We start from the raw sequence: 22,795 nt of genomic DNA, 5'->3' as shown, positions 1-22,795 counted from the left end.
GGGCACCTACTCCGCACTGAAGTGCCTGGCACAGACTGATGATACAGTCCACAGGAGCAGGGAAGCACCACAGCAGCATCCCTGGCTGGCCAAGTCACAGACTGAGCTTATGAACTCCAAGAGGTGCTCAAACTTCTAGGAAGGCAGAAGAATTTGTCCTCAAGAAGTTATGTTTTTATCCACCCAAATACTGGTCTATCCTCAGTCAAAAAGAAAACCCACCTTATTTTTCTTCATCTGCACAGTAAGCCAAATGACTCACATAAGGAACAGAAAAGAATAGAAGGACCCCCAAACAAAAATGTCCTAAAGCCACTGTCAGAACATTGTGCAAGTTATCTTGCTAGGGAAAGAGACCTACCAAGAATTTAAGCAAGCACCATGTTCCAACTCAATGATGTTGACCTCGACACATGAGTGTTCTGGGCTTTTTTTAAATGCTGAACTTCTGGTACAGGCATATGTCAAATCTTATTTTGCAAACAGTATGAACTGTAAAGAAAAGTTTTAATCATGTAACAGTCTCTCTTTAAAAAACAAACAAACAAACAAACAAACAAAAAAACTCCAACTTTTAATTTATAGTTGTTTAGTCAAGTACACACTGGAAAAAACAGGAAACCAAAAGCATAGCTAGCAGGTATTGCAATATAAGATTCGTATAAACTGAGCCATTAACAGCTGGATTAGGACAAACCTAACAGCTCCAACAGCCCTCAGTTCCAAGAAAGATTCAGTATTTTGCTTTGTCTTCTTCCCTGAACCAGCCAACTGCAAAAATATCCTTTTTGACTCGATTTCATAAATGTTGAGGACCTTCTATAGCTTGTCAAAAATGGTTTCATTCTCCTCTGAGGTAAAGCATAGTATTACCTTTCCTTTGAGTGTACATGCATCAACAAAACAGTTCTTATTATTTAAGCACTTCCAACATGCAGAAATACTAACAGTACCATTGAGAAAAGTTCTGTAAAAAGTTTGTGGAAGATTTGTGAATGATGAACATTTAGTAGTTACCTTAATTACAGGGATCCAATACAAAGAAAAAAAAGCAAGTTATAAGGCATTCAGGGCTACCTTCATCTTTCAATTTAGATATTTACCTCATCATCTCCCAGCGAATTTATTTGTTCTAATTTTCTGGTCCAGTATTTGGCCTCTTCTTCAGGGATATCTATATCAAAAGAATAAGTCACACCATCTCATTAACCAGGCAAATTTGTATTTATCACCAGTAGCATTTAAACCAGGGAGGGTATTCCAATATCACACCGCAAAAAGCTACATGTAATTTTTAAGTAATAAGACTATCTTATGTTAGCACTCAGATGGAAAATGAACATTGTACATAGTACAGAGTTCAAGGACTTACATTGCTTTCTTGCTTAAAGCTGATTAACCAAATGCACACTTCACAAAGGTAGGAAAGAGTAAGACAGATTGGTTCAGATTTAATCCAAGTATTAGTTTTATGAAATGCCATTTCATACTGGTATTAATACACTTGCTATATGCATGTCAACACATAGTAAGATCAAGAGCCTCTTCCAGAGGTTTTTATAACCTCTGTAGAACATGGGCTCATTTTGAATAGCACATCTTACTTATGTACCTGGTGTAACACAAATTAAGTACAAAAAAAATAAACAGTCTCTTGTTTTCATTTGCAGGCAATATGCCAAATTTTTTGAGGTAATGAACAGTCATATTCACATGAAAGCACATTCCTATTTTTACAACACATTGTAACTTTGTTGTGAAATGAATCACAACAATCCTTTTACCTTCTAGAAGATTTGCCAAATTGATGACTGACATAAGGGGCATATCTAACCTATATATGTCCTCTCCTCTCTCAGCCACACAAACTGTCATCTTATGAAGCCAGTGACCTCAAAACATCTGGAGATAATAGTGGCCAGTGTATTAGAACACAACCTGCTTTCAACAACAAGGAACACACTGGATTTAGCAGAATCTGAATTTCAGAAGTAGGTTACTTCCTTGGACTATGAATTAATGTCTACACCTTTAACAGAAACACCACTGTATTTTTAGGCAACTAGTCTCACCCAGAAGGGGGGGCTAAACCAGGTCCCACTTGAGAAAGTTTTAGGGAATTGGAAACTTAGTGACTGGCTCTAGAAAACTTGCATTAAGTAACAAAAAGACAACTGATTTCTCCTTGGTTGAAGAGAGACTAAAGTTAATTTATTTTTATTATAATACCCAGAGTGAGTTTCTCTTTCTGATGTGATTGCTTTGTTGTCATATGCTATTAGAAAACAAGGCAAGAGAAACATGAGAGAGTCTTCCAGAATTAGAGGAGTTGTAGAAAAAACATACATGCTTTTGATCATCAGGGCTGTGGATCACAGCTGTACAGACTTATTAGATGAGCTCCACACAAATGAGGGGCAGCATGCAAAGGAAATCTGGACAGAATAGATCTAGAAAGATGACATCAATTAACTGAAGGGCTATCAGCATACGACCTGATGAGATTTAGGAGAAGAACTCCAACAAAGCAATCCAAACATTAAAGCAAAGCCTATGGAATTTTGTCTCTGAAAGCCACCACTCCTCTAAGAAATGAAGAAAAACTCATTAACTGAGGACTAATAGTCAGAGTCAAAGGAACTCAACTCTGAAGCCCAAAATCAAGACCATAGAGATCTAGGAGGGATGAAGCAATGGACTACCACCAACATTTCAGAAACTGCAGTTGTCGTACAGTAGGCTTCAATGCTTTCCCATAGATCAAGGTTTAGCAGAAGGCCCAGGCATTAAGGAGCACCATGCGTCTCCTGGATTTGTTCCTATCTTGTATTCAAGGTGCCCATTTCATAAACAGGGCTATCAGATTTTTAATGCAGGATTACTGCTACTCTATTGAAACAGCTTCTTACAGAGGTCATAGATAAAAATCTGCTATTGTCTAGATACTGGCTGCTTCAAGGACATCATCTTGAACTTAGAGAAACTCTTGTCATCAGTACTAATGCCAGTACAGTTACTGCACTGGAAACTTTAAACATGAAGCAAATGGCCTATGAACTTGAGTCAAGTTACCTGCTCAGAAGAAGAAATACCCAATGAGACAGAATTCTCAATTTTTTGAGGATGCAGTTTATAACTATTTTTTAGTTTCACCATCTATTTGTGTCTCACCTCTGCTACACTAACTTTTGCTTACAAGATAAAAAGCTGAACTAGTCCAAACAGAAGCCATCTGATGCCAGTTCAGGACTCAGCTGACATCATGCTTGGTAAACAAAAGGAACAAGGCCATATGTCAGTGAAACAAAACTGCTGGACAAAAACAGAGGGGAGATGGGCAGATATGTTCACTAGCTTCTGTGGCTTTTTAATTTGATACCAACACAGAAAGGCTGCAAGCTTTGCTGTCCTTGATCCTGCTGCCATCTTCAGCTGGAAGCTGAACCCCCTGTCTTCTCTGGGCTCCTGGTGTCAGGATGCAGTGAGGTCTGGTTGCTCCCTAAGGGAGGGGAGGCAAGGGAGACCCATGACTGGCAGGACAGGGGACTTGCGAGCCAGCACCCTGCCCTACAGCACCTGAGCAAGGTGAGCAGGGCAAGCCCAGAGATCATGGCCCGGTTCAATCAGGAGCCCAAATCAGCAGGCAGGTCCACAGTGACAAAGCAGGTCTGAGGTCAAGCCAGCAAGTCAGTCCACATCTGGTCCTGAATCTATGGGGTCCATAAGCAGGCAGAGACATGGTTATGACTGAGGAGAGAGATCAGTAACTTCCACAGCATCACTCATGAGTGAGGGTTTGGAGCTAAGCAGAAGTGGGACTCCTCATCCCAAGAGCAAGGGGTATAGGTGGAGGTCTCAGCTGAGGGTGCTCAGAGCAATTAGAACTGATCAGTGCACCCAGGGCCCTGACACCTGGAAACACTGCACCACCAGAGAAATAGCAGCATTGCAGTACAGAGACTTACTAGACTGAGGAAGGAATTAGAGGAGATTTTGCTGCATCTACACAGATCACCTCACACAGACACCCTCAGGTACCTAAACATGACAGTATTCCCACTTAGAGATCTCTAGCTTGACAATAACCAGGAGTTTCAACCCTAAAACTTTTCTTCACCTCAGGCCTGGTGGTCCTTGCTCTACTCCTTGGACATCACCTTGTGCCACCTGAGTTTTTCCCTAGTAGTAGTAAGTCCTGAGTTGGGTCATATCCCAGGTAGGCGTGAGTGAGAAGTGCTGGAAGTAAAAGTGATACCCCTTCTCTCTCCTCACTTTCCTACAAGCCTTCACCTGTCTTCCTCTCTTCCCAGCCCCAATTTCTTTCCTTCCCAGAGGTACGGGAATCTTCACAAGTCTGCACTGAAATAACTTTGCAGAGACGAGCATTTCTCTTTCTGTACAGTTCCCAAGACAATAAAACAACAAAGCACATTTACTCCACCTGATGGCTGAATGCAGATCAGCACACTCCCAGCCTGTGAGTGCTCAGAACACTAAAAGCATTTTCACTCCAATAAACAGCCTGGCACAGACCCAAACCACTATAGTTTGGAAGCCAAAAGCATTTTTGAGCACTCTAATCTGTGATGGACTTGCACATAGCCACTTCACTTCTAAAAAAGGGGGAAAGATTAAAATTGCTTTTAAACAGCACCATTTTACACTTGAAAAGTAGCATCTTGGAAAGTCTGTGCCAGCACGCATTGACTACATCAAGACAATAATAGCTAGACTGTCTTCTCCCTACCAGCAAATGTTGTAAACCAACCAAGAAGAAAAGCTGTTTCTGTTCCTTGATATGTCTGTCTTGTCCTGAGAAGAAACAGATACAATCAGCGGAAAAAGCTGCTCTAGCCTGTCTTTGCTAACAACCACTTCCTCCCATCAGGAAGGCAGTTTATTGCCATTTTAAAAGACTACAAAGCATAAAAATGCTTTGCACCATACAGGTTAATATCAACTCTCACTAACACTTCATATTTTAAATGCTCGTGCTCTGCTGCACTTTTCTAGAAGATTTACAGTCATTCTGTTTCTGCGAGATTGAACATTTAAGAACATAGGGCTGGCAGAGAACATTAGAGGACAGTCCCATCCCCAGCACCACAGTCCATCACATGCAGATGCTCACCACCAAAGGCCCCACAGATCTGCTCTCTCTCCTATACAACACAAACTAACGTCACACTAACAACACTACTGAACGCAATGCAAGAGCTGCATCTGGAACATCCAATGGGACACATGGAGGATCTATCAAGGCCACCACACATGTTCTTTGTCCTATTAGAAATCTGGTCATTAACAAAGTTTAACTGATGGATGACCTCAAGAAAGGTTATTTTATCTCACCAGGAGCAGAGACTACAACTCTCACTAGCATCTCTTAGGAAATACTTGCTTCCCAACTCCAAACTTGATCAACAGTTAAAAACAACTTCATATGAAGTAAAACCACAAAACCCTTTAAGTTGACTTCATCAGGTAACTACCATTAACAGCATCAGCATGTTCTGCATTTATTTCATCTTTAGCTGTTGCCAGTCTCCTAAGTACCAGGAGAAGACATACTGAGGAAGAAAAATTCTGAACACATCAGGTGAATGCAAAAGCAGTAAGGTAATCCAAGATAAATACAGTGCAAATAACAAACCAGTTTCTAAACCTCTTTCCATCTACAATCGTGTTTTACACCAAGAACTTCAGCTTTTCTGGTTTTCAAATTCATTTATTCTCTTTTACAACCCCTTGAAAACTTCTCAAGCTCCACCTAAATACAGAGAAACATTATAAATACGCAGACTGAATAACCTGGGATACTGCATTCATGTGTCTAACCTAAATGAAACAGAGCAGCCAGAAGCAATAGAAAATGCACAGAAGCACAACCAAACAGAAGAACACACTATTTTTTTAAAGCTGTTACCCCACACAGCTGTATTTTACCAGTCTTGGAAAGCTGCACAAGCTATGCATTTGCACACGTATCACACTGGTTCTCATGTATCTACAACAGCCAGGAGATCTTCACCTGGGAAACAAAACATGATACACAATGTCCCTAAGTGTCATTGCAAACATGCTATTATTAAAACACTACCTTTACAGCAACTGGAGCTGCTGGCATAAGAACTTTCACAGCAGATCAGTGATCCATGTAGTTCTCTGTGTAGGTATAAAGCAGCAGTTCCCAGCTTATATGACAACACAGTCTTAACGCGTCGTGCACTAAGTGTCCATACTGCTATCCTCCACTTAGAGGAAAACTGACCTGCAAAACCATCAGGAGAGACACAGAGGCAGTGCTGTGAGCTGAGATACCTACATGCATCTATCCAAGTCTGCAGGATACTGTACTGCAAGGGCGAGGAGGCAGAGCCTAATCCATCTCGCAGGGTCCTTCTCTAACCTAGAGCCGATGGCAGGAGACATTGAGTCATGGGGTAAAAGGAAGCACTGCTGGAGAAGGTGATATGGGTAGACGCTATCTTCTAGAGGAATATCCCACACTCTTGGTGCCTACTGCTTTTCAATATGCTTCTGGCCTTGCCGTGGCAGGACAGACAGAAAAAAGAAGTTCTAAGAAAAACTGCAGCACTCTTCAAGTGAAGAGCAGAAGCTTTGAGAGAGTGAACTGATGCACCCATTTTTTCCTTGACATTATGAAGCACTGGAGAGGGAGGTAACTTTTCACACTCTAAAATAAAAGCCCTTTAATACAGCACTGTGGAGTTGCTGTTATTTCAGTGTTTGGCATAGTGAGCAAAAGTAACAGACATGCTTTAAAGGATCAATTGTATTAAAAACAGAATAGTCACAAAAAGCTTGTTATTTACTAAGTGTTTCAGTTTTCTGCGTGAAATCATACTTCTCAGAATTCTATGTTCTATAGAACATCATACATTTAAAAACAGTAGTTAAAAAACCCAAACCAGACAAAACAAACAAAAAAAAGAGTCCTGTATTTTGAGTATAGTAGTAAGGAGAAAACACACTATTACCTGAAATATTTTTTGCTTTTTAAATCCAGATGCTCTAATACATAATGGTTTACAGGGAGTGTGTTTTCCTATACTTGAAAAAAACCCAAACAAACAAAGAAAAAAAAAAAAACAATCACAAAACGTAATGCAGTCCGAAACATGAATTGCAGAAGAAAGCTAATTCTCTTTTGGATACTCTCCGAATATATAGAGATCAGAACTTCGTTTTCTTTTAAAGCAGAGACAGTTTACAAGCAACTATGCCAGAATGAACTTATATGAGAAGCTAGCAGCCACAAACCTTGCCTTCAGCTATGTATGCTCTCCCTCCCAGAAGCCTAAACACTTGCCTCAAAGAACCATTGTTTCACCTCACAAGAAAATCGAGTTGTTCCCCTTCTTACATAACAAGCAATTTCAGCAATAAACTTCCTACTGACAGGGTGACAGCAGCAGTGCATCACCAGGACATTTTCATGAGGAAGGGGGATGGCTCCACACCAACATTTAGACAGCTTAGTTGCCAGATACCTTTTCCCCTTTACACACTGGACTGTAGTTAAAGAGCAGCACCTATTACATCTATAAAACACTGCACTCACCCTGAATTGCACCATCCAGTGGACTGTGTGCTCAAAATAGCACACTCGGAGCACAAGATACAATTTATATTGATTGCAGTGCTGCAGGGCCAAAGCCTGCATCCTCCCTTGCACAGGGAAGGGGGGTATAAGGCTAACAGACCACCTAACTTTATCCACAACAGATGGCCAATCCTGACAGTTGCTGGCCAAATGCCAGTGGGGCACAAATGTTCCACCAGTGCTTAGAGCATGATACAATTTGCTCACACTGCCAGAGGGTTGGCAGCAAAAAAACAAGCAACAGGCAAAGGGGGAGAGATGAGCCTTGCAATGACAGACAACTTTGAAACACTTCAGTGCCCAATGAAGACAAAAAATACCACCAGCCGCCAAAACACCATCTCTGTTCTTGGTCCCAAGAGTCAGCTAAGGCCTTACTTTTGGGGTTTATTTGTTTTGGGGTTTTTTGGTTGCCTTTTATCTGGGGGGGAGGGGTGGGGGAGGGGTGGCATTAAGTAAAATTAAAAAATCACACTCAACTTTACTTGAGGTGGGTTTGCTCCAATCATCTATTTTTCCACATTCTGTACTTTTCAACTGCAAGTAATTGCCAGAAAGGCAGTTCTTACAACACCAAGTTATTTATATACTCAGCTAATGATAATGTTCAGGAGCACTGAGCATTAAATGTTTCACTAACTGAATTGCACACTTCTAACAGGGTTTAAGTGCACCTACCACAGCACATCTCTAACAACACACCTGATCTCTTCTACAGCCAAATTTGTTTAGATACAAAGAAGTGAATGTTCCCTGCTCAGGAACAAAATGTCTGACTGCACAATCCTGAAATAGTATTAATAGTTTCTTAAACTGCTGGTAGTCCAAACATTCCAGCATTCAGAGACCTCAAATCTTCCCTATTTATTCTGATCTTGTTAGAAAGAAGCCAAACAAGAAATGAACAGTAGCAATTTGATCTGCACTGAACTATTTTGACTGAACTGAAAATGAGCACAACTTGATTATAAAACTCAAGTTGTTTCCAAACACCTTCTCTCCACTGTTAGCAACCTGGGTAAGTTATTGAAATGCACTCACCAAATGGCAATTCAAATCTTGTGTCCAGCAAAATTTTATGAGGAGTCGGGTTTTTAGTTCCACAGATTTCATCATGTTTCATTACGACTTCTGCCTCCAGCGTAGACCACTCCCCAGGACCCTCCTGCGAATCACAAGCCACAGGAGAAGTTTCAAGTCTGGCAGATCCTTATGCAGTGAGTCTTACAAATCTGTTAACATAGAAGACTCCAGGAAGAGCCTTACAGTATTATCAAGGCCTGGTACCCAATTTTTACATCAGATGACATCCATTCAGCACATGCTGGCAGCTTTTCCTCCAAATCTCAAAGGCCTTTACCAAAACAAGCAGCAAACGCATCCTAGCAGAAGTACTGCCTTGCAGTGGAACTGTAAAGGTAAGCCCTCAAAGGCAGGCACCAAGGAGCACCTGGACAGCCAGATGAACCGAGCACCAGCTAGACCTTATGGCCATACTGATGAGCATCCCCACTCTTACCCTTTTACAGAAAATATAAACTCTCTCCGTGCTCAAATTCATTAATCTTAAATAAATACCCTGAAATTTGAGGTGAAAACCCCAAAATGTCTTGCTTAGCTGCAAGAACCACCAAATTCAGGGCAGTTACAGACATTGGCACATTCCATTTCCTACTTTTTTCAATTCATATTAGCATCACTAGACACCCTCTAATACTGCAACCAAAAGCTTTAAGATGATGATGTAGACATGCTCTGGGACTACCTCAAAGGCTGGCTTGCCTATTATCAGGGCACTCTCTTGTCTTTAGCAGGAACTCATATAAATTTGAGCATCAGACTAAGCAGTCAGTCCTTAAGACTTCGGGTACTCTCAATTATATGTGTTCCTTAATAGATTAAGCCCTTTTTTTTTTTTTTTTTTTTTGAGACCCTGGGAATGAACGGACACCAAAGACCCCTACTTAAACTCAGTTTTGGTCTCACTATAGGCAGCCTTCTTCAAAAACAAAACCAACAATGTGATGCCAACAGCCCTCTCCCCTCACCCAGCCTTCCTGACTTTGCAAGTGGAAGTTTTGCTGAGGAGCACAGTCCTGGGCTGCACCAGGCCAGATTTGTAACACGTTAACTATCAACATTGAAGCTGTTAGAATAAAGCTTCTGTGTCAGCTTAACCTCATCAGATTGGTGAATGGCCTTCAGAGCAATCCACACAGTCCCAACCAGGGTGTCCCAGATCAGTCCTTTGTTCCATACTTCAACAATTAGGCCCAGGTCCAGCCGACTGATCTCACTGCAAGAAAAGAAAAGGCAGCACAGGTGAGAAAAAAGCAGAACATAATCTATTTCTGCTTTAGGTTCTGTACCATGACCATGATTATACTAGTGAACTCTTTCCACACAGCTGTGTTAAGCTACAGAATGCTTCTGGAAGTGTCTAGTCAAGGTCGCTCACACCCACGGGGAACACTAGTTTCTGTGGACTGAATTCTCACAGTTTAACACAAAGACTACGAATTAAAACCCTGATCTATGCCATGCATGGAGTGCCAGCTGGGAACTTGTCTCTGCATCTATGTACACAGCAGGAGGAAATGTGTATCTTGGGTGAAAACCTAGAGGTGAGCTGTTCTTTGTCATCAGGCACGCCATTTCTAACAAAATGGGTGTCTCCTTTCCCTTGGCAGTGCACCAACACAAGTGTACTCTGGCACGTCCAAACAGGCCAATACTTATCTGTGAGTGGAGCTGCTGCATTCCCAAAGTAACAGTCCCAAATCCAGCATATAGCTGCATCAGCAGCACTACCTGTTGCTCAGAGCTGCACTGCACCACTTCTGCTCCAGCACTAGCTTCTGCCTCTGCGTGACACTGCAAGGTTTTGAGCCATGCAAATCTGTGGCAGCAAATGGCAATACAGCCACATGACCACCAGGTGCTAAATTCCTGGAAATACTTATCTAAAGGTTTTCACAAACATCTGTCTCAATAAGGAAAGGATGCATCTCAAATTTGCTTCTTCCCAATGCTTCATAGCATTTATGCCTCATTCTTCGATGCTGGTTTATAACATGCCTACTTAAGAACAGTGTTAACAAACACACAGCCTGAATGCTAGTAAAAACACGAGAGCTGTCTGTTGATTTGCAACTGTCTCACACTTATCATGAAGAAAGGCTGCTGTTCCTACTTCTTTGAGCTCAGGACTTCCCTTTAGTGCAACAACTAATCCCAAAAAGTAGGTATCTTGGACACACAGTGCTGCTGCCTGCTGTCCAAATGTATCCATATTAAGTTTGTCAAGGAAATTTGAAAGCACATTAATTGCCAATTCCTATAGACTGCCATCATGGCCAAAAAAAAGAACTGCTGTAAATCCCAGCAACTATTTGAGCTTTGCCCCAGAGACTTGTTACAACTTTCAAAGAGAATACTTTATCTACAAGGTTCAAGACAACCCCTACAGCTATAGCAAAGTACATCATTACCTATTTTAAACACAAATGCTTCTGTTCTTGTTTAAGACACAGAGATTGAGGTCAGGAGTGTCCAATACTTGGGTGACCCAGCCTACAAAGTTCAAATTCAAGCTATTACACAGGCTTATTATGAGTTTACTGATAGCATCTTGAAATTGAATCTCCAGCTCGCTCAGTTTGGATATAGCTACTCAATACGGCCAAACTAACAACTAGCCACCTGCACCATCACTGCTCTGCCCTCCCTCTGCTTGTCTTTTGGAAGATGATATTTATCTCATTGCGCAACTTGAAATAACAACAGAAACAACTGATTTTCTGCTGGCTGGAATAGTGTGAAGCCTGAAAGGGAAGGAAGAAATACTCTATTTTCAGGCATACTATAAAACCATGTTCTTTGCTTCAACATTCATTGACAGACACTGATCATAAGACACATGACAGGCTTCTGTACAGAACTCCGCAATACAGGTCACCAGATAAGAACAAAAAAATAGAAAGATTTTCAGCACAGTGGCTCTGATTGCCTTTGTGTCTCCCTTTCTCCACCTTCTGGTTAGATGCAGAATAACTTCAAAGAACAAAAGAGCTGAGATTGGAATTTGGTGTCACTCCCTTTCCACACACACATTGAATTTAAATGAAAAACGTTTCCAACAACTTCAACACCGATTTAATCATCATGTTCTAAACATTAGTTTGCACTTTCACTCAAGAGATGCTTGCCGCAAATATGAAGTCCTTTTAAAGATGCTTCAAAATTAGAAGATGTCCCCCAAGAATATATTAAAGTGCTTTACTGGTCTGGTAAATAAGCAAATCTCAAACAACCTCAGAAGCCCCACATTCTGAAGTGTTATGTCTCACAAGGAGTTTGAGGCAAAAACAACACACACAGATAGGAAGCATTTTCTAGGTTGTAGTCTATTCTACTATGCCTCATAAAAAATGTAAACACAGACAGTAAAAGCATCCTTCCCTCAGGGAAAAACCATGGTGCTCAAAAGTCTTTTCCAACTCCAGAAAGAAAAAGAGCAAACCAGTGAATAGTAGTATTGGTATAGCGGTGTTATTTCTCCTGGGACAACTCAATGTACACAAGATCATGCAAAACACTTTCCCTGCCACATGTAATATTTTCATTATAAAGAAACATCAGAACAACTGTGCTGTTGCCTGGCTAAAGCAGGGACAATAAAGGAGAACTAGTTCTGTTAATATTCTACTTCCATATCCCCTAGCAACTAATTATGGAGCAGCACGGCGACCTTACAGCATGCTAGCTAAGCTCACAGCTGATACTGGAGAGCAGTTCCAGGAGCTGTTTGAGATGAAGGAGAAAGAAGAGCAACTGGGAGAGCCATCATCCAGCACAAAAAAGTGCCATTCTTAAATCACTGGTTAGCAGCCTCTTCCATAGCTGGCCACGTTTAAAGGTAGTTCCTGTCCACAGGATGAGCACAAATAGCAGAAGAAATGAGTCAGTAATTTGGCCATGTGCATATGATTTGGCAGACAGGTACAATTCTCTGCCCCAACCTTACCCCAGTCCTGCATGATTTACATCACTGATAGTCACAGCCTCTGTCTGACCAGAAACTGAAGAGCTGACAAGATGGTGGCATTCAGGAGCACACATGTTTCACCAGATGCCAAAGGACAGGCCCAGATTCTCCATGAAGAAGCACACATCTCCTGTGCTGCTCCAAAAGCAGAGTACCACCAAAGAAGTGAGATGTGAGCACAGCTATGATGACAACACTGCACCGACACAGGTGAACTCCTCAAGCAGAGGCAAAAGCTTTCCACTTTCAGCAGAGAACTACCTGCTGTTGGGTTGGGAAACACACTCACTAAATCCCATGCAGGTCTCTTGCTACTGATAGTATGTAAATACCTCCGACCCACTCAAAAACAACAGCACTATCCTTGACTCCACAAGATGACACATCAGTCCCCCTGCAACAGCAGTATCCATGCCAAGTTCAGAGAAAAGCACTTCAAGTCCAGGATTTAGTAAGTTTAGTTCACTTCATCTTACAAAGCTACAGAAGCAGATGCAATATATCAATGTCATTCATCTGCCAGCAAAACAACCCCACCATTCTAAAAGATACTGGGAAATCCCTGGTTATGTGTCAGGACTATGAGGACCAGAGCAAACCAGAAGTGCCAACTGCACCAGAAACCCTGGGATTGCTGGAACTGGTTCTGCTGCTCATGGCAGGGACTGGTAGCCCCTCACACTGTAGCAGAGGAACTGGAAAACATATTCATGGGTACCGGGTCAACACACAAGAGCAGCTCCCATACTGAGGCAGCCAATCTCAAGGCCCTGAGTGCACTAACACCAGCCCTTAATTGCCCTGACCAGCCTCACCAGTGGTCTCTACCCACACCCTCTTCGTATGACCCAGGAACTCCATTTAAGCTTGGCTATAGGCCTTCAGTTCTTGCCTAAGCTATGTCATCGGTGTGCTTGTCTCTAGCTTAGCCATCCATGGATCCCATCAATTCAGACTCAACCCACAGACTGACTTTCCAGCTCAACCTCAGACTTGCCCTGTCACTATGGTCCTGACTGGCGATTGCTGGAGCATCTCTGACCCTGATTATCATTACCAGACACAGTCCTGAGCTTGACTTGCTAACTTGCACTCCCAGCTTGACCTCAGACCTGCCTCACTACTACAAACCTGCCTGATGACCTGACCTCTCAGCAGACACTGGCCTGATCCTTAGGCCTACCCTACTTGCGCTGCTCAGGTACCGTGGGACTGAGCCCTGGCTGGTGAGGACCTTGCCCTACCAGCCATCCTACCGCATTCTGCTTCTGGCTCCCTGTCCCTGCAGAAGCAGCCAGCCCTCACTGCATCCTGACACACAGGTCTAAAAACAGGAATACAGGTAACCTGGTACTATAAAAGGACACACACTACTCCAGCCTGTCCATGGCACTGGCAGAGACAATCTCTCAACACACATCTCCTTCAGCACAGGCCAGTGTGTACAAAAGAAAATAAAATTACTTAGGTTGTCACCAGGCTTGTGTATTTTACATACTTAAGTACTCCAATTTCTACAAGATGATAGCAGCTTGTTGTGGTTTAAACCCAGCCAGCAGCCAAACATCCCACAGCCGCTTGGTTACCCTCCACCCACCCGGGTGCTGTGGGAGGGAATTGGAGAGGCAAAGGAACACTTGTAGGTTGAGATAAAAACAGTTTAATAATTGTAATAAAATAACAACAATAATAGAAAACACAAACAGGTAACACACAATGCAACTGCTCACCACTCTCCCGCTGATACCCAACCTGTTCCCGGCCAGCGATCTCAAAATACCAAGATCCCACAATCACAGAAGCAAGAGGGAAGCCCCTCCTTTACAGCCACCCGTCCTCTACATACTGAACGGGATGTTACATGATATAGAATGTTTCACTGGCCACTTTGGGTCCAGTGCTCTGGCCGTGCTCCCTCCCAGCTTCTTGTGACCTGCACACGGGCAGGACATGGGCAGTTGGAGAGCCCTTGATCTCTCAGCAACAGCTGGAAACATCAGTGTGTTACCAGCATTCTTCTCATACCCAATCCCATACTGAATCCAAAACACAGCACTATTCTAGCTGCTAAGAAGAAAAATTAACTCTTTCCCAACCAAAACCAGTACACAGCTCCATACAAACAACAGTGCTGTGGAAGGAGTTAACCACAAGCACCTCATTGCTGCACAACGCCATACTTACAACATGAAGTCCTGTTCCCAGCAGGGCTGGTCACCTCGTACAGCTACCGTCGTGCTCTTCACATTTTGCACTTTCAGGGTCACATATGTATTGAATTTATCTGGGGAACAAGAGACAAAAAGTTACCTCCCTCACTTCACCCTTTCATCACATAAGCACAACATTTCAAGGTTTCCAGTCCATATATTGCATCCCAGGAGGATCTGAAAAAAGAAGCCCATATAGGAAGATATCACTGGGTTAAGAAGCCAAACGCTCAAGATGTTTTTCACCTGCCATCAGATTTCCAATCACAGTTTTTTAGAAATTCATACATGAAAATAAAACCAGGCAACTAAGCACTTGCAGTAAGTCAGGGACAAAGAGAATGTAAAATCCTGAAGAACACAGACGCTTTGTGTGTAAGATGCTGTTACTGAAATGCAGACCAGAGGAAGAGGCAACAGTCTGAAGGAATAGGTCCCATCATGTGGACCACACAGAGCAAGAAACAAATTCGCAAAACATACAAACAAGAAGCAGCTGGGCTGATTATATCTTCTCTTCCCTTTTGACCCAACTGCTCTTTGCATTCCAACCCAGTTTTCCACCCATGAGTCCACCAAGAACTTTACAGACCAGTCAGGGGCAGAAGGAAAATAGAGTGATTTATGCTAAATGTGCTAAACTGATTTCTATTGCTTAAACCAGCTGACCTAGAAAAACTGTTACACACATGTCTTGACAAGACAAGCTTTGTTTAGATGTTTTGCTTTTTATTTTAAATCTGAAGAAAAAGCCTGGAACAACTTTCTTCCTAGTTGCTGCTATCTCTTTGCTAATGAAATCAAAAGCAGCCCAGCACAGACACATACAAAGTTTGACTATTAGCATCTAAGAATGAACAAACTCCCTTTTAAGGGGAGTTACCACCTCAGACCTGCCTATCAGTTTCATCAAGCATGGAACAAGGCATATGCTAAGTAGCTAGAAAGCAGTGTACATATTTTAATATTTCAGTGTTCTGCTGCATCTATTCCCAGCATAAGTTACAACACAGTTCATTTTAATACCGTCAAATTTCTCAAGCATCATTGATGTGGGCTACTAAAGCATGTCTCAGCATCTAGCTTCATAAATCCTAACAGGGAAGAAAGAGAAACTACATGATCCAGGAAGAAGTGGGAGTCACTGAAAGTCAGATTCCCTCATATCTTGCTACATCACTTGAATCATCCTGGGGCACTGGGCTTGTCACTGAAACCACATGCTTCAGTTGAACTAAACCTAGACTACAGGACAAATATTTTACAGCCATAAGCAAGCTTCTTGATTAGAGAAAGCATAAGGCACACACTATCTCCCTTCCAGTCTGGGCACGCTGCTTTCCTTCCCTGGAAATTCAAGGCTGGTGCACACACAGATCTTGACCTGAACACGAAGTATGGACAAGGAGACCTGGGAAGCTTTCCACTATAACAAGAGAATAAAGCTGGACAAATAAGTCATGAATACAGCTGTGCAATTGCTTCAGATCTAAACACCTGAATGGGTGTTATTCCAGAAGCAAACTGCTTATTCTTTTGTAAACTGTACATGAAATTTCATTCAATAAATATATTTATAATGTAGCCAACTAAGTCCTTGCTAGCTACTGAACCACAGCAAAATAGCTGCCTAGACTGTAGATTTTGGGTGTCACCAGCTGCTTATTTTTATTTTACTATGCAGAAACAAAACCTGACAAATGGGATTTCAATCCCAAGCACAGCCATTATGGACTGCCACATAAAAATAATCACTTCTGCAGTACCATGCAGCAATCCCAATCAGGATCAAGGAGGCACTGAATCCAGACAGGCATGCATCAGTTCTGCTTGGTACACATTTTCAGATCCTCTTTTTAACAGGGACAGATGAAGGATGAGAGGAAGGGTCAGGGTGGGGTGGGAATTGGTGACAATAAAGGAATATCTTTCCTTATCCATCACCTGTTAAGATCAGGTGAGCAAGTAGCGGTGTCTTAGCAGTGTGGCACCAGGTCACAGCTTCAAGTTTGTTATTAACCCAGGCTGTCTGGATTCTCAGGACAGCTTTTGTCACTCCTAAGGAGAACATGGAGGAGCTGAGAAGAGGCAGATGAAAACTGGAGGAAGCAGCATGAGCAAGAGTGAGAGAGGTGGTGTTACCACTGCTGTGAGCAAGTAGAAGATGGCTTACCTGGCGGTCCTTGGAGTTTAGCTTTTTTTACTGTAAAAAGAAAAAAGGAAAAAAAAAAAAGTCGTTAGTGATTTTTGTCCTGCTACAGTTTTGCTTGAGTCAGAGCATCACAGGTCATTACATTTACGCAACATCTCCAGTGGAGGCCTGTTAGCTGGAAACCTGCACTTGTTTTAGCAGTTTAACAATTATGGAGACAAAACCTCTTATGTACCCCATGTCACTTCTCTAAATCAATGCATTTTAAAAATAAACATAGGATTAATGTTTGGAAAGCACTGTGATATGGCTAGATCAAAGGAATTTCAAAACAAGTCCTCTGCAACCAGAAGTTACTGCTGCTTAGCACAATGTCATTTCATACCATCTCACTTACAAAGTTACACTCTAGAAGAAATAAACATTTCTTTATGAACAAAAAATATCTCTTAACAGTGCAGAGCAGACTTTCAACCACAACTTGAAAATAATCAAGCCTGAATAGTATCTCTCTAGTAGGACATCTGTAAAACAGATTAACCCCCTATGCTAAACAATCTGCAGTGTAAACTCAAATGTCACTTCTCTAAACTCTCCTCTGTTAAATTCCAGGATAGTATTTATCAAAAACAATGGTTAAAACATAAAACAGCACTGGCTCTTATCTCACCAGATGGAGAAGGTTCTCCTAGGGGAGATTTTGTTTACATTTCTCTTTTGCAAGCTCATATCCTCACTGGTATTGCTAAGTGTAAGTACTACGAGAAGACATCTCTTATGCTCCAGCCAGTTTTCCCAGTGGAAATACAACACTAAGAAGAAAACATATTTAACAAGAGAGTAAGCAAGATATACCAGAGAGCAAAAAGATTTAAAAACTGTTGTAGCAAAGTTTCCTCCAGAAAACAAAGCACCCACAGCTTCCTAAAGGCTCACAGAGTCTAACTTCCAAGATAAGTGTGCTAGAAATGAACATTAACAAATAAAAAAAATAATGGCCCTTACACAGTTACATGCACAGAGCCGCAATGGAGTGTGATGCTGGAGAACACGCTTGCTATTTGAGAAATTCTCCTCTGTAAACATTTACAGTTCAGGTAGATGTTTGCATGGAAGAAATGCTGTACCAGGTATAGCATAAGCCAGAGGCATTTCAATCAGAAGTCAGAAGAGCTGTAGCCTTTACCTAGACTGCCAAGGCCCATGAGTCTTTAGGTCCAAAATAAACAGGTTCATTTTGTCCCTGGTTCAGGGGCTGAAGCATTCCTGATGCTAAAGCTAATGATGCAAGCAAAACACAGAATGATGGGGGCCAGTGTTCCTGCTGACTGAAGATACAGATTATTTTTTAATCTCCAAATCAGTCTGTTAAACCACTGAGGAACAGGCAGGGCAATCTACCCACTTTCTAGGTGCCTTTGGATATCACACAAAAGAAGGCACTTCGTTAAATACTGCTCTGGTGTGAGCAGACACCAGTTTATCCCTGAACCTCCTCTCTCCTCTCCTTTGAAAGAGGCAGGAGACAAAGAAGTGCAAGTGGTTGGGGGAAGGGAAAAAAAGAGGAAAAGGGCAGGGGATGCATAGCAAACTTCAGCTGGTCTCTCTCCCTGTTGGTAACAAGCTCCACTGTTGCTAGCAGGGAAGCAGAGGCAAACCCAGTGTGGAAATCTGTTATTATTTGTTAAAAAAGCAGCCAGAGTGGGCTAATGGCTCCTAGACAGAGACAAGAGACTGTCTCTGCAGCAAGCAATAGGCAAACTGAGACAGGTGCTGACTGTACATAGTGGTCTCAACTTCTAAATATTAAGAAGTTTGTTTGATGGAAGGCAGCAAACCCTGCACCGCCTTGGCATGCTGAAAAGGGTGCCTGTGTGGGGCTTCAGCAAGAGCTGTCCCACAGCTTGCAGCAACAGGGCTATACTGGGACAGCAGCAAGGCTAAACAAAGATCGCAAGCCTGCTACAGACCTACATAACGAAAATGGAATCTTGTACCTTTAGTAACTACCAGGAATGAACCCCATGCCTCTGTACAACCTGCATGTAATAAATTACACCTGTAGCTGCAGCAGGGCTTATAAGTAAGAGCTGGATCACAAACCTGGGATTCTCATCTCATCAGCAACTTTTGCCCTATCTGCAAGTTTCCACAGTATGTCCAAAGAGTTACCATGAAGACTGACTTGGACATGTTTTTATTTTGTTATCCCACTGGAAAACACTTCCTAGGGATGTGTAAAAATCATTGTAAAGGTGCAGTTCCCACAGCATCTCAGGATCAGGACTAGCTGTGAGACTGTGGGGTTCCCCCTACAACAGGGTGAGTGGCCAGGAGTCCAGAGCTGGAAGGACAGCCTGTGTGTCAGGATCAGGTACCATGTGCAAAACAGCGTGCACCATGCCACTGCTGAAGGACCACTGCTTTGGAAAGGCACATTAAGGTAGCTTCCCTAAGCAAAATTCCGTACCCATACCTGCTCCTTCTGTCTGGTATGCCAAGTGCTCAAGAAAGGACACAAAGGAGTAACTAAGTTGTGAAGAAGCCTGATGCATTAACAGCTAATTACTCAGTGTTGGAACAAAGGCTGAAAACTCATCACTACTCCAGGGGCAGGAGGACAGCAGGCTGATATCAAGCCATGTGAAACAGTACATTTTATTTTATAAAATCTGTATCACAAAAGGAAACCATTCTCTAGAGCTCTCAGCAACACAAAGTTTTACAGATACAGTTGCTTCTGCATTGCCACAAAGTACAAACCTGGAGACAAACTAAGTCAAAGGCCTACATCAGACATGTCCTGACCCACTCCCATTTTTCCCACAGAGACTTCTGCTCTCCGGGGAAGCCACATTTTTAAACTACCTCAAAATGTTCAATTTCATTCTGTATCAAAAGGCTTCTCTCAGCAAACTGGGCAGCACAGAAAGTCCAGCCATTCAGAGACAAACACTGAACTATGCTGAACTGTAATCCTTGCTGTCCTGGGAAGGATATCAGGGAGGGAATGAAAACAATAGAAAATTAGAAAGTAAAGTGAGACCCAGTACTTTGCACTGCCATGTGCCATCACTGCAAGATGCAGATGCACACTGATGCACCTGCTCTCACTGTGCAAAGATTCATTTAATCACTAAATAAGATGTGTGCATATTAGAGACAGCTATTGCACCTCAGTTCACGGAGCTATTAGAAAGCAAATGGGTTGATCTGAAATAACCAGATCCAAATTAGACAAATACAAAAGCAAATAAAAATGATGGAAACATTCAATTCATCCATAGATTTTTTTTTTTCCCCTCTAGAAATATCTCATCAATTTGGTGTTACTCCAAATAAAGAGATCAGGGGAAAAAAAAAAAAAAAAGAAAGTTGAAGTCTTGCTGGCAATGTAAAAAAAAAAAAAAAAAAAATCCATGGCAGGATTTGAGATGCTCTACGGCTGTCAGTTACAAATGTCTGTAGAGTCTGACGACTCCTAAAAACTTGGAAAGGAAAATACAAGCTAGAAATTGCAAAAACGGTCAAGAACCACTGTGTGAGGATGGAAAAACAACAGCAGAACATATATCAGAGTATTCTTAAACTCAGTTTTACCAAGAAATTCCTGCTATCCACTGAGTTTTTAATCAGAATGAAGGATATATATATATATATATATATTTTTTTTTTTTTTTTTCCTGATGAATTGCCCCATACACCAGCCAGAGAATTAAAATCAAGCATGCCAAATTACTGTGAGGTTCGGACAACACATTGCTCAAACCTCCTAAGCAGGAACATGCTCATATTCAGTTAAAGGGAACCTAAGTGTTGTGAACATCTGCAGATTCAAGATCGCCTTTAACATTTGCTTGCAAATCAGAGGGATGCAGACACAGGGAGTGCCTGAACAGATGGCCAAAAGATTACATCCTAACTAAATCCAGCACATGACTTAAAAGCTGGTCACTCACCACACTACACAAAATCTACATTCTTTCACAGAGGCCAATAAAGTGCCATGGAGGGGCTGTGGGAGAAATTAGAAGGATGAAAGGGTGCAGTTTAATTAGCACTCTTAAAAAGAAATGCAACACTGAAAGCAAAGCATTCAAAACGCATTTTCCTGATCAGCAAATTGACAAATAGCTTCCTCTTCCCTGTGAAACATGAATGCAGTTTTAATGTGTTTTTGAGAGCAGTACAACTTCTACAGTAGCTGTCCCCAACCGAGCAACAGAATCAATACGTATTTCCATTTCACCCTGTGCTTTTCCCACCTTTTCCACGTGCCCAGACTTCGGTGCACAGTGATATGCAGCATGAGGTGCAAAGGTTGCTTAAGCAACAGAAACAGGAGAGCACAGCAAAACATGCATACTACTCACTACTCCAGACTAACCCAACACACCAATTCACAGCCTGTGCACCCTGCAGCACGGACACAGAAGGGAGGGAATCCCTTCTGGGAGGGAAGACCTGGCTAGGCATTGCTCTAGCCCTCTGAGCCTGTTACATTTGCTGTAACTAAGCCTTTGGTAATAATTTTGATATCTGAACCCTGCACCAACAGCTATAGCACATGTCCTCACTGCAGAGCCAGAAACTTAACACCTCCCACACACTTCTTGAAAGCGATTTATAAAATCCATGAGCGGCTGGCAAGTGGTGTGAGACTGGTGCATCTAACAAGGACTGTTCTGGCCCTGGGGAATCCACGCAGGGACCTGTCTCTCAATCAAAGCATTTTACATGCACAGCCCCTGCACATCCTTCACCTCCCACCTAAGGGCAAGGAACCTTTGTCTCTCCCAACACTTGAATCCAAGAGGTGCTCCAGGCTGGAGGAAGCAAAGGCCATACAGTGATCTCATCCTGGATTTTAACTCAATCACTGTTTTGTTTCACATGATCCCTATAAAAGCCCTGCAACATCAGAGGTATGCTGTTAAATGCAACTGCACGTGCCACAGCAGAACAGCAGTACTGACTGTGCTGTGAAAATCTCCTCATTCCTTCATAACTCTAAGAAGGAAAGAGATGGATAAAACAGCAGTTTAATGGTTCTCCAGGCCTGTTACAAAGATTTGACATGTCACAGCCACCTTGGTATTCGCAGCCTAAAACAGCTCTAAAAATAAAGGCTCCACTGCGTTCTCATACCTTCACAGCTAAAGTTATGTTCAGAAGAAGAGGTTTTCCTGAAGTAGCTTAGAGGGAGAATAATTGCACAGGAAGCCCCAGGGAACCGCCAGCACTCAGCAGCACCTCAACAGCCTCTGCTGTAACTGCAAATAGCCCAGAGCAGGGCCTGTGTGGGCTCCATCTCCTTGCACCATAGTCCTGCTAAGCTGGGGTGGTTATTGCAGTTGAGACATTCCTTCAGCCTCAGGGGCCGTTGAGGGACAAGAGGCTTAATTCATATTTATTACTTCTGACTTTATACTTTGCTTTTCTGCCAGGGAAAACAAACTGCTGGTTTACATGCAAGCACTGTTCCACTCAAGCAGGAAAGAGAGCACTTTATGCCCCAGTGTATTTCCCTTCCAGAATGACGTGAGGGAAACACAGTGAGCACCTTCATGTACCAACAGATGTAAAAGCTGAGACCACATTCACAGTAAACAGAGGATAGCATTTTGTTATTGCTTGATGTGAATGAAGGGCTGGGCTGACCAGAGAACTGCTCTGATGCCAGAAGTAAAAAGAGTCATTGCAAAACGACACTTTGTTTGCTAACTGGCAGACAGCAGGAACATACCACAGATTTTCAT

At 42.3% G+C, this 22,795-nt stretch overlaps 1 protein-coding gene across 16 annotated transcripts in view; it reads right to left on the bottom strand.

Moving 5' to 3' along the window:
- Positions 1-22,795, bottom strand: part of UNC13B (unc-13 homolog B) — a 216,109-nt gene that overhangs the window by 171,394 nt on the left and 21,920 nt on the right. For all 16 annotated transcript variants that reach the window (XM_042804534.1, XM_042804537.1, XM_042804538.1 and 13 more), the window contains exons 2-6: positions 17,058-17,087; positions 14,859-14,958; positions 9,806-9,923; positions 8,669-8,792; positions 1,104-1,174 (exon numbers count right to left, since the gene is read on the bottom strand). In XM_042804534.1, the coding sequence (XP_042660468.1) occupies positions 1,104-1,174; positions 8,669-8,792; positions 9,806-9,923; positions 14,859-14,958; positions 17,058-17,087 (443 nt within the window). The remainder of the gene's footprint in view (positions 1-1,103; positions 1,175-8,668; positions 8,793-9,805; positions 9,924-14,858; positions 14,959-17,057; positions 17,088-22,795) is intronic.

This window comes from Tyto alba, unplaced genomic scaffold (genome assembly GCF_018691265.1).
Source record: "Tyto alba isolate M040663 unplaced genomic scaffold, T.alba_DEE_v4.0 Super-Scaffold_42, whole genome shotgun sequence".
In the NCBI taxonomy this organism is placed as follows: domain Eukaryota; kingdom Metazoa; phylum Chordata; class Aves; order Strigiformes; family Tytonidae; genus Tyto; species Tyto alba.
This window is presented reverse-complemented; position numbering and strand designations above follow the sequence as displayed.